The following is a 14428-nucleotide window of genomic DNA, read 5'->3' on the forward strand; positions in this document are numbered from 1 at the left end:
GGGGTTTCAGGGACTGTCTAAAACTCTAAATGTTTACTCTTCAAAAGAACAAGTAAATCCTCCAGGTCCAGCATCAAATATGTAAACAGGCCCTACTGTTTCCACAAGCTGTACCCTGACCCCATGTCCTTGGGCCCCCACGCATATACCCATTTATTGTTTTTTAGAAAATCAAATTACAGAACAGTATTTCTCAAGCAGATACTAAATACTGTACTCTGGTATCAATTATTTTCTACACAATGTGTATTTTTAAGAACCAAGTTTCATTGAATCCCCTTATGTACATTTTTGCAGAGAGTGCTCGATACTGCAAAGGAGCATACTCTCCATTTTACAAGAGAGGACACCAAATTTGAGAGAATATGTTGTCTATTACTGCACAGGTGATCAACAGCACTGTTTGAATTTAAACCTGAATTCCGTAATCTTTCTGATATCCCACCCATTTTCCTTTCAATTATAGCTAGAAATACACATGTCTATTAATTGCAATAAACAAAATAGCAAAATAATTTAAATATACTATTATCAAGTCTATCCATGCACTCAAAGATGTACACACATCCTCTGACATACAAAGCCCTTTTCGTCTCCCATTTTCCATAATGCCCAAATGACTGATTGCCTCATTCTCAGTTTTTTTCTTCACTCAAGCTATTGTGTCCAAAACTGCCACTCTGCTTAAACCAGCAAGTCACTTTATTCTGCTTTGAAATGGTGAGCTATTAAAACAAGATCTACAGGGCCACTTAGACCAGCTGGCAGCTTTTACTCTGATACTTGCCAAACTGTGTCCCTGGACAAGATTTTAGATAGTTTTCTAAACACCCTCCCCCACTCTTAACTCTATGCTGCTCCTCTTCTCTCAAAGACTTCCCTGTGTCTTTAATAAAGGGTCTGTACCAGTAATAATAAGAAAGAAGAGGGGAAGTGACAAACAAAGAAGAGAGGGAAGGAGGGTGGGGGAGGAATGGAGGAAAAGAAAGAAAAAAAAATACAATCTTAACCACAGCTTCAGGAGAGCAACAGTAGCTTTGTAACCTGAAAATCTCAAAGATAAGATGTGACATTTATGTAGACAATGGCAAGTCACAAACAAATGTTACTCTTAGGTCACTGTGTGAAAAAGGTTACCTAGTAAAGGAATGCGTCTCTCCAGCAATTAAAAACCATTTGTGCCTGTAATCCCAGCACTTTGGGAGGCCGAGACAGGGGGATCACGAGGTCAGGAGATCGAGACCATCCTGGCTAACACGGTGAAACCCCCTCTCTACTAAAAAATACAAAAAACTAGCCGGGCAATGTGGCGGGCGCCTGTAGTCCCAGCTACTCGGGAGGCTGAGGCAGGAGAATGGCGTAAACCCGGGAGGCGGAGCTTGCAGTGAGCTGAGATCCGGCCACTGCGCCCCAGCCTGGGCGACAGAGCGAGACTCCGTCTCAAAAAAAAAAAAAAAAAAAAAAAAAAAAAAAAAAAAAAAAAAAAATTTGTATATCTCTAACCTCAGCCTTGTCAAAAACAAGCCCCACAATCCAATTCTAAATTATAATAATAAAAGCAAAAGTAGGAATAGAAGGCAGGAGTGGTCCAAGAGAAGTCCACTTTGAAGACCAGTAGAGAGATAAAGGAAGTTCTCCCTTAAAAGAAGAAAAAAGAAAAACAGCACTGCCTAAAACATTCTTACAGATGAATTACGGAAAGCAGTATTTTGTACAATGACCAAACATTAGAATAAACTTCAAAAACTACTGTTCAATAACATGTACCTGACTGCTTCCAATCAGCTTGTTTTTATAATATGCAGCATTTGAGAAAAATCACATTTAAGTATTCAAGTGTTTGAATCATTTGCTTGTAAAATGCATGGAAATTTAAACTGAAAGCTAGGGAGGAAGATGAAATCTGATTTTCACTCACCCAGAGCTTCCATAGGATATACCTGTGGCCTAGGCTGCTAAGGAGAGTTTTATCTCATTATCCTGGTTTGCTTTAAATGGATTGTGTACTTATACCAGGTGACTTGGCTTTAATCCTAGGCTCCTCTGAAACTATACAATGTGCTTTTCTAAAGACACTTTGCTCTCCTCTTCTATACGTGCAGCCAGTTTACTATTATTAAGTTGTCATATTAACAAATGGACTTGAAATGATATGTTCAGTTCAAGTGCCTTCTAAAAAAAACAGGATACTTAAGAGCTCTCTAGGTTTAAAACCTTCCTTCTATCAGCCCTCACCTCCCACCCACCCATGCCAGATGATTCTGGAAAGAAGAGGCGCTCTCCTAGATTTGAAGGGAATTAAGCAGTTTAAAAAAAAAAAAAAAAAAGGCAGTGCTTGATGAACTGAGATCAACAGAACTGAGATGTTTGTTCCTAACTAGAAAAATGTCAAGACAAGAAAATGAAGGCAGTAATTTCTAGTGACCTTTAAAGTCAGCAAATCTTCGATTTTTTTTTTTATTGTGGTAAAATACACACAGCATAACACTTACCATCTTAACCATTTTTAAGTGCATGTTCTGTGTCATTAAGTACATTCACATTGTTGTGCAACCAAGACCACCATCCAGAACTCTTTCCATCTTGCAAAACTGAAACTCTGCACTGCCCTCCAGCACCTGGCAACCATCACTCCACTACCTGTGTCTATGAGTCTGACTACTCTAGGTACTTTATATAAATAGAATCCTACAGTATTTGTCTTTTTGTGACTACCTTATTTCACTAAGCATAATGTCTTCAAAGCTCATTCATGCTGTAGCAGAATTTCCTTCATTTTTAAAGATGAATAATATTCAATTGTACGTTGCTATGGTCTGAATGTTTGTGTCCCCCCAAAATTCATGTTGAAACCTAATAACTAAGTGTGATGGTGTTAGGAGGTGGGGCCTATGGAAGCTGATTAGGTCACAAGGGCTGAACCCTCACAAATGGGATGGGTAACCTTAGAGAAGTGGCCCCAGAGCCACCTTGCCCCTTCTGTGATGTGAGAATACAGTGAGAAGGTGCCACCTGTGACCCAGAAAGTGGGCCCTAACCAGATGGTAAATCTACTCACACCTTGATCTTAGAATCCCCAGCCTCCAAAACTGTGAGCAATAAATTTCTCTTGCTTATGAATTATCCAGTCTATAGTATTTTGTGGTACCAGCCCAAACAAATTGAGACATATGTATACGCCACATTTGGTTTCGCTGTTCATATATCAATAGACACTTGGGTTGCTTCTGCCTTTTGGTTATTGTGAATGATGAACACGGGTATACAAATATATCTTTAAGTCCCTGACTTCAAATCTTTTGGGTGTATACCCCTAGAGATAGCATTGCTGTATCATATGGCAATTCTATTTTTAATTCTTTGAGGAACCTCCATAGCAGTTGCACCATTTTACATTCCCACCAACAGTGCACAACAGATCCAATTTGTTCTTACCCTAGCCAACACTTGTTATTGTTTGTTTTTTTATTTTGATAGCAGCCATCCTAATCGTTATCTCATAGTGGTTTTGATTTGTAGTTCCCTAGTGATTAGTCTAATAATAGTAAGTCTTTGTTTGTTTGTTTGTTTGTTTTGACATGGGGTCTCACTCACCCAGAATTTAGATAATCTATTACAGGAGTTTTTTTTTTGTTTGTTTTTCTTTTTGTTTTTAATTTAGGTTCTATCCCTCTTTCCCTCATAAAGACCCATTCATTCTTGATGCCTCAGTCTTCCTCCCAGCCCTTTTTCTCTGCCTCACTCTCCATAACGAAGTATTACTATCAGTTACTTCATCATCCTCTTGAGTGTATTCCTTCCACTATCTAAAATCTGAGAAGCTCCCTTCCTGATGATGGTGACTTAGCATGTGGGGAAGAGTCGGGAGGAAGAAATAAATAGAAGAGTATAAGGCCAGGCGCAGTGCCTTACGCGTGTAATCCCAGCACTTTGGGAGGCCAAGGTAAGCAGGTCACTTGAGATCAAGAGTTCGAAACTAGCCTGGCCAACATGGTGAAGCCCCATCTCTATTAAAAATACGTAATCCCCAGCTACTTGAGGGGCTGACGCATGAGAATCGCTTGAACCTGGGAGGCAAAGGTTGCAGCAGCTGAGATCTCGCCACTGCACTCACTCCAGCCTGGGGAACAGAGTGAGACCCTTGTCACACACACAAAAAAAGTATAAATATGTGATCAGAGACATATACCAAGATAAGACCACTCTGCATTAAAAAGAAAGAAAAAACCTGAAGGCCACCAATTTCTTATAGAAAAAAGATAAAAATTACATCTCCTCATCCCCATAGGAAAATATACCTGAATTCACAGAAAATGAAATACCAATTACTAATAAATATTTTAAATAAGTTTATCATAAGCAATATAAGAACACACATTCTAACAGTAACATTTTTTTCAATTCAAAGCAAAAAAATTTTTTTTGTTTTGAGACAGGGTCATGGTCTGGCGCCCAGATTGGAGTGCAGTGGCATGATCTCGGCTCACTACAACCTCCACTTCCCAAGCTCAAGTGATCCTCCCGCTTCAGCCTCCCAAGTAGCTAGGACTACAGGTGAGCAACACCACACCTAGTAAATTTTTGTATTTTTTTGTAGAGACGGGGTTTTGCCATGTTGCCCGAGCTGGTCTCAAACTCCTGGGCTCAAGCAATCCAAACTCCTCAGCCTCCCAAAGTGCTGGGATTACAGGCATGAAACATGGTGCTCAGCCTCCAGATTTTTTCCAATGATAATAACCTATATTCTGATAAGGAAATACGAATGGGTATAATCTTTCTGGACAACAATTTGGCAATTTGTATCCATCAAGAACACTAAAATATTTATCCTTTTGGGCTCAGAAATGCTACCTCTAGGAAACATTCCTTAGGAAATCATCAAGAATTAAAATACATATAAATAAACTGGAAATGGACTAAATACCCATCAAAAATATGAACACTGGTTAAGTAAATTCTGGTGTAACTATAGTATAGAATGGTGTATAGTCATTAAAAATATTTTTGAGTAAGTTCAATTACATGGAAAATATTCAGATTATAGCATTAAATGGCAAAAGGCTAAATGTAAAACCATATATATATACAGCATGATTTCATGATATTTACTTTAGAATAGGAGATCACCAAAATTGTTAGATCAAGAAACCTAGTTGCAAATTCCTACATTGCTATTTTAAGTTATATAAAGTTAAGTGTATTTCCTAAATTCTCAATCCTAAATTTCATCCATAAAATGGGGAAAAATTAGTATCCACCTTACACAGCCTGACAGGGGATTAAATAAAGTAAACCATGTAAAGTAATAAACTCATTAAGGAATAAATATTAGTTGTTACTATTGTTTCCAAAACTTTAAAAGTTGTTCATTAAAAATGGCAGTCATTCAAAATAGTCAAACATCAAACAAAATAAATGGTAAGCACCAAGTCATAGCTTCAGACCATGCACCCAAACATCCACAGCATTAGTAACAAGAAACCCCAAAAAGACATTGCAAGAATCCCCCTGACCGGCTGCAGTGACTCACACCAGCAATCCCAGTGCTTTGGGAGGTCGAAATGGGAGGATCACTTGAGGCCAGGAGACTAGCCTGGACAACAAAGCAAGACAACATCTCTACTGAACACAAATTAAAAATTAGTCAGGCATGGTTGCACCCACCTGTAGTCCTAGCTATGGGGAGGATGAGGTAGGAGAGTTGTTTGAGCCTCAAGGCTGTAGTGAGCTAAGATTATGTCACTGCACTCAAGCCTGGAACAGAGTGAGGCTCTGTCCCAAAAAACAAGTAAATAAATAAAATAATCACCCTTTTGTGTTCAATCATGCCACAGTATAGGTGTCAATAAAGATTATGGTGTCAGGAAAGAGAGACCAAACAAAGCTCATGAAATCATTTTTAAAAGGTGGCCAGGGGGAAGAAACCAAAGAATAAAACCTTAAGAATAAAGATTCTCAAGGCATTGCTAATATGAAAGGATCACTGTGCTATACAAGGCAATCCTGTTTACCTTTAAAAAAAAAAAAAAGAAATGAAAAATGGTTTCTAAGAAAAATTAAGTGACACAACTAGACGGTACAATCTGGAACCCCAGTATTCTGATTCAAAAGTGTTTAAGAAAGTAATCAAAAGAAGATGAGCGAGGAAAAAAATAAAATTTTGAGAGTCCCAACTATGTAAGAAATAAATAAAAAATCTGGTTTCACCTGGTGATAAGAGGAAGAACTGTAAGTGTATGCAATAACATTTGAAACTTTTAATATACAACTCGGGCCTCAGTTCTGGTGTTCAGCAACAAGATTTAATCAGGTTAGTAAAATACAAGAGGGCAGCCTGAGGATGGTGCAGCAATGTCTGACTGGTATGCTGATGGAAGAAACTCACCTGAAATCCTATTTTCCCTCTGCTGCCACCTGTCCTTCTCCATCACAGAAAAGCAACCTTTTCTGAAACACTTTACAACTAGGAATCCAAGAGAAAACTAACCCTGTCCATAGAGAATTCAAATATTTTCAACAGAGAAGTCATAAGTGAACTCAGGGTATTAATTTCATAATCCTAGATGACATTAGATCATTGCGATAATTTATCTCATCTACCTCCTCCACCATTCTAAGGCACTGCCCCTTAACAGTAATGTTATGCCTTTTACCCACAAATTAACCTATAACAAATAGCCAAACTACTGCACTGTGTAAATTCAAAACTTTTTATTTTACTAAATGAGAAAACTGTACTAAGTTCTGCAAGGAATGCCAACCCTCTGATTTCAGGTTGTTTTCCAGCAAAACATCCACTGTCATTCAACCTTCCTATCCCACTCAGAAAGTATGAGAAGCTATTTATGACTGCAGCCCATTTTTTGTTTTGTTTTTTTGAGACAGGGTCTCACTCTGTTGCCCAGGCTGGAGTTGTAGCAGTGCAATCACAGCTCACTGCAGCCTCAGCCTCCCTGGGCGCATGTGATCCTCCCATGTAAGCCACTGCACCCAGCCTGAAGCCCACTCTTGCCTCACACACTAGTCTCTGGCAAAGCAGGTATCCACAGTTTCAATGTGAATCATGCCATATAACTTAACAAGCTAAATAATGAACACTCATAGGGTTTAATATCCAGCACTGATTGCATGAGAAAACCATGGTTGTATGCAAGTTGTTCTCAAACACTCTTTTAAAATATATCAGATCAGTCTCTTCATTACAAGGTACACTATAGGAACAGTGAGGAACAAATTCCTTCAGTAATGAACCTCACCTGATACCCCCACTTCTTCCTGGCAGTCATTCACTCACGCCCCTCCTTTCCCCCTAAGTATCAGCAACCAAGAACACGCTCTCACACATTCTCATTCATTCATTCTCTCTCTCTCTCACAGACACACACACACACACACACACACACACACACACACACACACATTCTCATTCATTCTCTCTCTCTCTCTCTCTCAACTATCCTCAAAGGCCTCACCCAAGGCTAGTGGACAATAAATCTAAAAGAAAAAGCCTGCTGCCCAGACATTCCCTCAGACACAACTGAGAACCTGTCATTTCTTGAAGGTTTGGGACAGCAGATCATTCTTGGGCTGAGTGAGTGAAGCCAGACTTTGCTGTCAGCCTTGCGAAGGATGACACTCCTCACATAGCCTAGCATTTTGAGAGCCAATCTGGCAGGAATTAGCTTCTCCTTCTTACCCAGTCACCACAAGAGGTGCCAGGCCTACTCTGGGTTCTACCTAAAAGAGGTCTAAGGAAACCAACAATTGCTTTCTCTGTAGAATCTTTGTTGGTTATTCTGAAATACTGTAGCTTTTTGGAGCATAAATGATAACAGCCCAAATTATTCTTTTGACTCAAAACACAACTGAAAAATACAAGAAACAAAACCATTGGCTACAATATTTCTGTGGGGAAAAAAAAAAAATCTCTTGGCCAGGTGCAGTGGCTCACACCTATAATCCCAGCACTTTGGGAGGCCGAGGTGGGCAAGCTGCTTGAGCCCAAGAGTTTGAGACAAGCCTGGGAAACATAGGGAGACCCCATCTCTACAAAAAATTTCAAAAAATTAGCTAGGCATGGTGGCATGCACCTGTGGTCCTAGCTACTCAAGAGGCTGAGGTGAGAGGATTGCTTGCGCCCAGGAGGTGGAGGTTGCAGTGAGCCATGATCATGCCACCGCACTCCAGTCTTGTTGATGAAGGGAGAACATGTCTCAAAAAAAAAAAAAAAAAAAAAAAAAAAAGACATTCAGCCACTTCAAAGTTTCATCAGATAATAATTAGTAATCTTCAAGCACAGAAGATCCACAGGAATCAAAGAATCAGGAGGGTGAAAACAACAAGTTACAAAGGCCATTTGCCTCAACACATAAATGAGAAAATAAAGAGATAAATTAGGAGGCTGCCCCAGTGTAAGTTTTGACTAGAATTTGAGTGTTCTGATTCCCGATCTACACTTTCTGCATCTCTCCTAAATCCACGGCATTAAAGTTAACATTTGTAACAATAACTCAAAAAATTTTTATTTCTAAACAGAGAATCAGCACGATTTCCACATTTATAAATACCATAGCAAAACACATTTTTGAAAAAGTGAAGTTGGAAGAAGCATTTATTATAGTTCCTGAGGATGGCTTACCGAATGTAAACAAGCATTAAATCAAAAATAAATCAAATAGATGACAATGGTATATTATTAATAAATAACATTTTGTTCTTTGTGATCAAGTTAACAACATAATATAATGGTATACAATTTTTATTCTAAGAGAAACAGCCCAGTTGGGGAAAAAAAAAACACACACACACTTTACTATGTCAATCAACTGGTCGCTACAGTGGTCCTTCTGGTCCTTACCCAGAGTTAAGTATGCTATAAAGGCTATGCTAAAAACCACCAAGCTTTGAGATCTTCACAGACTCAGCCAAAAGTCATTGACCTTAGGCTGCCCCATTTTTTACCAACCATGCTGGGCTTCCATATTGCTGTCCATATGCTGTCATAAAGCGACATGTTCTAGCTACCAATGCCTCCACTATCAACACCCCAACAGCCAGGATGAAAACAAAAACAGGACTGTTTAACTGGGCAAAGTCCAATTCAGTCAATTCTTTGATGTTTCTCTTCGTAGAGAGAAATACCTAAGACTGAGAAGAAGGCATTCAAATTCACAATTTTAGCCTCAACAAGGACATTACTGACTTCACTTAATGTAAAATAAAAACTTGGATAAACAGGTATTTCTTAGGTATGGTCTCAGCTTTGAAATAAATGACAAAGCATAAAAGGAGAAGAATCTTGAGAGAATTATTCCTATTACAAAAGCATTTCATTCTATAAAGGGGTTCACAACAGGCTTTTAAAATTATCATATACATTATAGAATGCTGCAAAAGAAAAGAATGTATATTCAATATGCTAGAAGGCTATTGAAAGTGAGTTGTAGCAGTGATAATATTGAATGGTTCTGTTTTATTGATTCAGGCCCTTGATGGTTGCTACTGAGATGAAGGTCACAGGTTGGATCCCAGAATATGTCATTTAGGTTTGAGAAAAGGAGAAACATGCAGAACTTCTAACTGTAGATACAACTAAATTGTGGATTTTCAGAGAACTGAAAAGGTCTGAAGGGTTAAAGACAGAGCTGTCATAGGAAGAAACAAAGTAGACAGTCTTCCAAAAGTCAGTAGCATTCTGTGACATATGTGCCATATTTGATTATTATTCTGAACATTAACCATAAACTTTCACTTTCCATACAGGCCATTAAATCTCTTCTACTTAGATGAACAGCCTGAAGGAAACTGACCAACTCACTTTATATCAATATGAGGACATTTGCTGTGACTGACAATTGAAAGCAGCTCACCCCTCTATGTAAACTGTAAGTCGAGTCATGGGATTATGGAAAAAAAGAAAGAAAATAAAAAATGTTTAGAAAGAGGAAAAATGTACTTCCAATTTTCAACTATTACATTAGTGTTTATCTTTTTAAAGGTAGAGAAAATCTAAGTACAAAGCCATCTCCATTCTAACAAATTAATTTTTTTAAACACAGTGAACAGCCTGGAATCAGCACAGAGAAGGAGGATGTCAGGAAAATTCAGCTTTTTGTGCACAGATCATGCTTTTGTTCTTCAACACGTAAGACTGCACATCTCTTTCAAATGCATTAGCTATCTAAAAGTGAGCCCAGCCAGAATTTATCAGACACAATTTATCAGAATTCAGCAATTGTATGTAGATCCCCTACTATGTGCCAACGTAGAGCAACCTGCTATCCCTGAGTCTGCTTGTTTTTGGAGAGACTGCAGAACTGTATAGAGTTCACATTTTCTGTAACCAAACATTTGCTCTAGAAGTAACTCTACACCTGCAAACACACCCACTTTTTCACAGTAAGTCACAGCACTGCTGTGACTTTCTTGATTCTTTTTTGTATAGGATCAATGACACATCTGTATTAGATTCCAACAATTTAAACGTAAGTCTTTAAGTCTGTTGCTTTGTGCATGTCAATTTCTGCAGGCGAACAGCTGACTTCGTTTTCAAGCAGCAATACTGTCCAGTGAAAAATATACCTTCCTGAAACAAAAGATACTTTTTGTCCTCATGAAGCTTTGTTGCCTCTTCCAGCAGCAAATGACTCAAAAGACGTGTTCTGCCATCCTCAATAGCGGTTTTCAGGCAAAGAGGAACAGCAAATGAGGTACCAGCAAAAGCTTAAGGAACCAAACCAAGGTGAGTTGAAGGCGGGGAAGAAAGGCGGAGTGGAAGCGAGAAATGCAATCTAAACTCTACTTTATGATCTAAGAAATTCGGCCTTTACTGATGAATTGGGCAGAGGAAGGGGAGGGTACAAGAAAGGGGAAGACAGTATTTTCTGTTACGAAGAAAAAAAAAGTGTGCTGCTGTCCCGGTTTTCTTTCAGTAGCAGCACCGAGAGAATGCATGGCAGGCACAAACTAGTTTCGTGATGAAAACGGATTCCATGAGAATAACACAAGTTTGTATGTGACAAAACGGAGATACCCAACCAAACCGAGGAACTATACAATTGCATGACAATTCCTCAAAATTTTAAGTGCCTTCGAATACCAAAAAAGAAGTTTATAATTATTCATAGGACAGGGTTATCAGTTCAATATGACCATTTGCAGGATATGCACCCGTCCTGTCATATCCTATTTTAAAGAAACCGCTAATGACCTGAAATGCTATTATCCCTTATTTGGCAGGACTGTGGGCCTGATAGTGTCACGGATAAAAACCAAACAGCGACCAGAAGCCAAGAAGTCCCTAGCGAATTCTTTTGAAGCACAACCCCTACAATCCACTGTGCCGGAGCGTAAAGATTGAAGTGTGCGCGGTTCCTCCTCCCTCCCGGCCGCGCGTCCGGAACGTTCCTGGTTGTCAGGTGGGTGGCGCGGGCCCCGGCGGGAAGCCCTGCCTGGCAGCCTTGCGTGGAGCGCCGGCGGAGAGGAGCGAGCCCCGCGGAGTGCGGCGAGTCCCCAACCAGACCACCGCTCACCTTTGTTCGCCTGCCCTCGCCGGGAGGAGGAGAGAGCAGGGCCCAGGAGCACAGGGGGCGACCCTAACGCTCCGCGGCTCCTCCCCGGCGCCCGGGAGGAAATCCGTGGCAAGCCAGACCCTTTCTGGCTCCCAGAAAGCCAGCCGGGCAGGGGGGTCAGCAACCCCTCCCCGAATACAAAGGTTGGGAAGCGTGAACGCGAGCGTTGGGGGCGCGGGGGCGTGCGCCAGAGAGCACGCGAGTGTGCGTGTGCGCGCGTGTGTGTGCAGGGGGAGGGGAGGAGGGGCTTCAGCCCTTCTTACCTCTCGAAGATGAGCCGCACCATGAAGATGCAGAAGGCCAGGGGAAAAGCGAGATAGAGGTCCTCAGCCTGCGGGAAGGTGGCTTCCTCCGTGTTCTTCAGGTCCGCCCAGGTGACATTGTGCGGGAGCCAAAACCTCTCGTTCCAGAACCAGGCTAAGATCCCTGCCATCTTGCTTTGTCCACTCCTGTCCTGCGGCACCCGCAGCCCGCCAAGCTCTCCACCGCGCAGGGCGCCCCGGGATGCGCGCCCGGCTGGCCCCGAGCCTGTGCCGCCGCCGCCGCTCTCGCCCGCCGCCGCCGCCGCCTCCCTCGCGGCCGCTGCTCTCGAAGGCTCGCGGCGAGCCCCGGTTCTCTCCTCCCTCTGGCCGCGCTGGGGAAAGGGGCCGCCTCGCCCGTCACATGGCAGCTTGGGCCGCCCGCCCTGATTGGCTAGTCTTCGCGTCAAACAGCGAGGCACACACGCGGCCAACTCGCCTACGCCCGGAGGGCAGGGCGCAGTCGCTGCGCCCTGGGCGCAGGGGCACCGCTCCGGGGAGTGTCGCCCGCCCCTGTTCTCACCGCTCTCTCGCTTTGTGCTTAGGGCGACGACCTGAAGTCGGCCCCCCAAATCCGTCCTAGCCCCCTGGCTTGCTCGCACATGCTCAGAACGCTGGCTTCTGCCCCGCTGGGGTTTCAGGGCTCTCAGTCCTCTTCCAGTGCACCCAGAGGCGGTGGGTCGGCAGGTAGGGGCTGCGGCCAAGCTTCAGAATCAGCCTTGCTCCGGGAGGAAAGCAAAAGGAGAACGGGTGGGGGGGGCGGGGAAGCAAAGAGCAAAGGAGGAAGTAGGAGGGAAAGGATCCTCCACTCCTGCGCTTGGAGAGGCAGGGTGAAAAATCAGGAACTGAGGCAGAATGGTTTGGCAAGAGCCTTCTGCCTCTGCCCCACGCCTGCGTTTCCCCAATCTTTGACTTTCCGGCCTCTTATACTGCTGCTTCTCATCAAAGTAGCTCCCCCAGGGAACAAGCCCCCCTACATTGATTTATGAGGTGGTACAAAAAATTAGGCACTTAATTGCTATTTGATTATTGCTACTTGATGATGATGATGATGATGGTGATAGCAACTGCAGCGTTCTGTAAAACCACCCCTCTCAACTAACCTCTCTGAAAAGGCTGCTAGACCACATTTTGACCTCACAGATCATGAGAACCTCCACTGTGCTACTCGACAGGCTGGTTATTTCTGCCTTTTGAATCTGAAACCTTTAAGGCATTAGGCCTCTGAGGCCTAACGCAGGCACCTTCCCTCCCGCAATGCATTTCCCCATTGGTACAGGAGCCATGTATGAATTCGTTCCATGGCCCATGTATTCCTGGTTCTGGGACATTTTTGTTCATTTTTCTCACATTCATTTTCTGCCTGGTGCTGCCAGTAAGCTATACTGAACCTTTCCAATGGGCATATAACTGCACACACACACACACACACACACACACACACACACACACAGAGAGAGAGAGAGAGAGAGAGAGAGAGTTTTACTCTTTCTCCTCTTTCCGATCTCTTGAAAGTGAAACTGAAGAATGGCCTATACTGGTACTTCCAATTTCTCTGCCCTCATTTTCTTTTGAACTTCCATTTGGACATTTGCCGCCTCTGCTGCATTGAAACTGCTCAAGGTCACCTGAGATCTTTATGCTGCTAAACACAAAGGTCAGTTCTTATCTTAGTTCATTCGGCTTAGATTAGGTGGCTTAAACAGCAGAATTTATTCCTCACGGTTCTAGAGGCAGGGAAGTCCAAGATCAACGTGCAGGCAGATCCAGTGTCTGGCAAGGATCCTCTTCCTAGTTTGAAAACAGCTGTTTTCTTGTGTATCCTCACATGGCAGAGAGCACAGAAAGAGGAAGCACAGATTAATGACCTATCTTCTTATAAGGGCACTAATCCCATTCATGAAGGTTCTACCCTCATTAGCTAATTACCTCCCAAAGACTCTATCTCTGAATTCTATCACATTGGGAACTAGGATTTCAGCATATGAATTTTGGGGGACACAGACATTCAATTCATAGCAGTTCACAACACCTCTGTCAGTAGCATTTGGCCCAGATGTCAGGTCCTGTGTATTGAAACATTCTTGATTTGGCTTCCAGAAACCTCACTTTTCTGGATTTATTCCTCCCTCGTGGCCGTTTCTTCTCAGTCTCCTTCCTGGTTACTCTTCACTTTTCTAACCCCTAGAAGTTCGAGTGGCCTAGGAGTCAGTCTTTTGTCCTCTTCACTTTTCTATCTGAATGTATTCATTTGGCAATTTTATCCAGTCTCGTGGCTTTTAATGACATCTCTTTGACCTCCAATGTCATGCCAATAGCTCCTATATTTATATCTCTAGCCATGAACTTTTTCCTGACCTTCTGACTCTTAAATCCACTGTCAATTTAACAACACCACTCAGATGTCTAAAAGCCATCTCATGACCAAACTATTAATCTTCCCCTTAAAATCTCTTCCTCCTATAGTCTTGGTTCAAGCCAAAATTGTGGAGTCATTTTTTCCCCTTCTCTCTTTCTCTCATACCACCTTTCTAGTCCATCCCAAATCCTGTCAGCACC

The 14428-nt window shown here is 42.2% G+C and overlaps 1 protein-coding gene and 1 long non-coding RNA gene across 3 annotated transcripts in view; one reads left to right on the top strand and one right to left on the bottom strand.

The window, feature by feature from the left end:
- CERS6 (ceramide synthase 6) overlaps positions 1-12197 on the bottom strand; it is a 324127-nt gene extending 311930 nt beyond the window's left edge. Inside the window, exon 1 of one of the 2 annotated variants that reach the window (XM_010354405.2) lies at positions 11834-12196. In XM_010354405.2, the coding sequence (XP_010352707.1) occupies positions 11834-12003 (170 nt within the window). In that variant the 5' untranslated portion in view covers positions 12004-12196. Of the gene's footprint in view, positions 1-11833 lie in introns of both variants that reach the window. The other variant, XM_010354406.2, reaches the window with a different exon arrangement.
- Positions 12198-13385: 1188 nt separating this feature from the next.
- The window catches only part of LOC115893186, a 31296-nt gene continuing 30253 nt past the window's right edge, over positions 13386-14428 (top strand). Inside the window, exon 1 of the long non-coding RNA XR_004053127.1 lies at positions 13386-13526. This is a non-coding gene — a long non-coding RNA (uncharacterized LOC115893186). The remainder of the gene's footprint in view (positions 13527-14428) is intronic.

This window comes from Rhinopithecus roxellana, chromosome 14, assembly GCF_007565055.1.
Source record: "Rhinopithecus roxellana isolate Shanxi Qingling chromosome 14, ASM756505v1, whole genome shotgun sequence".
NCBI classification, from domain to species: domain Eukaryota; kingdom Metazoa; phylum Chordata; class Mammalia; order Primates; family Cercopithecidae; genus Rhinopithecus; species Rhinopithecus roxellana.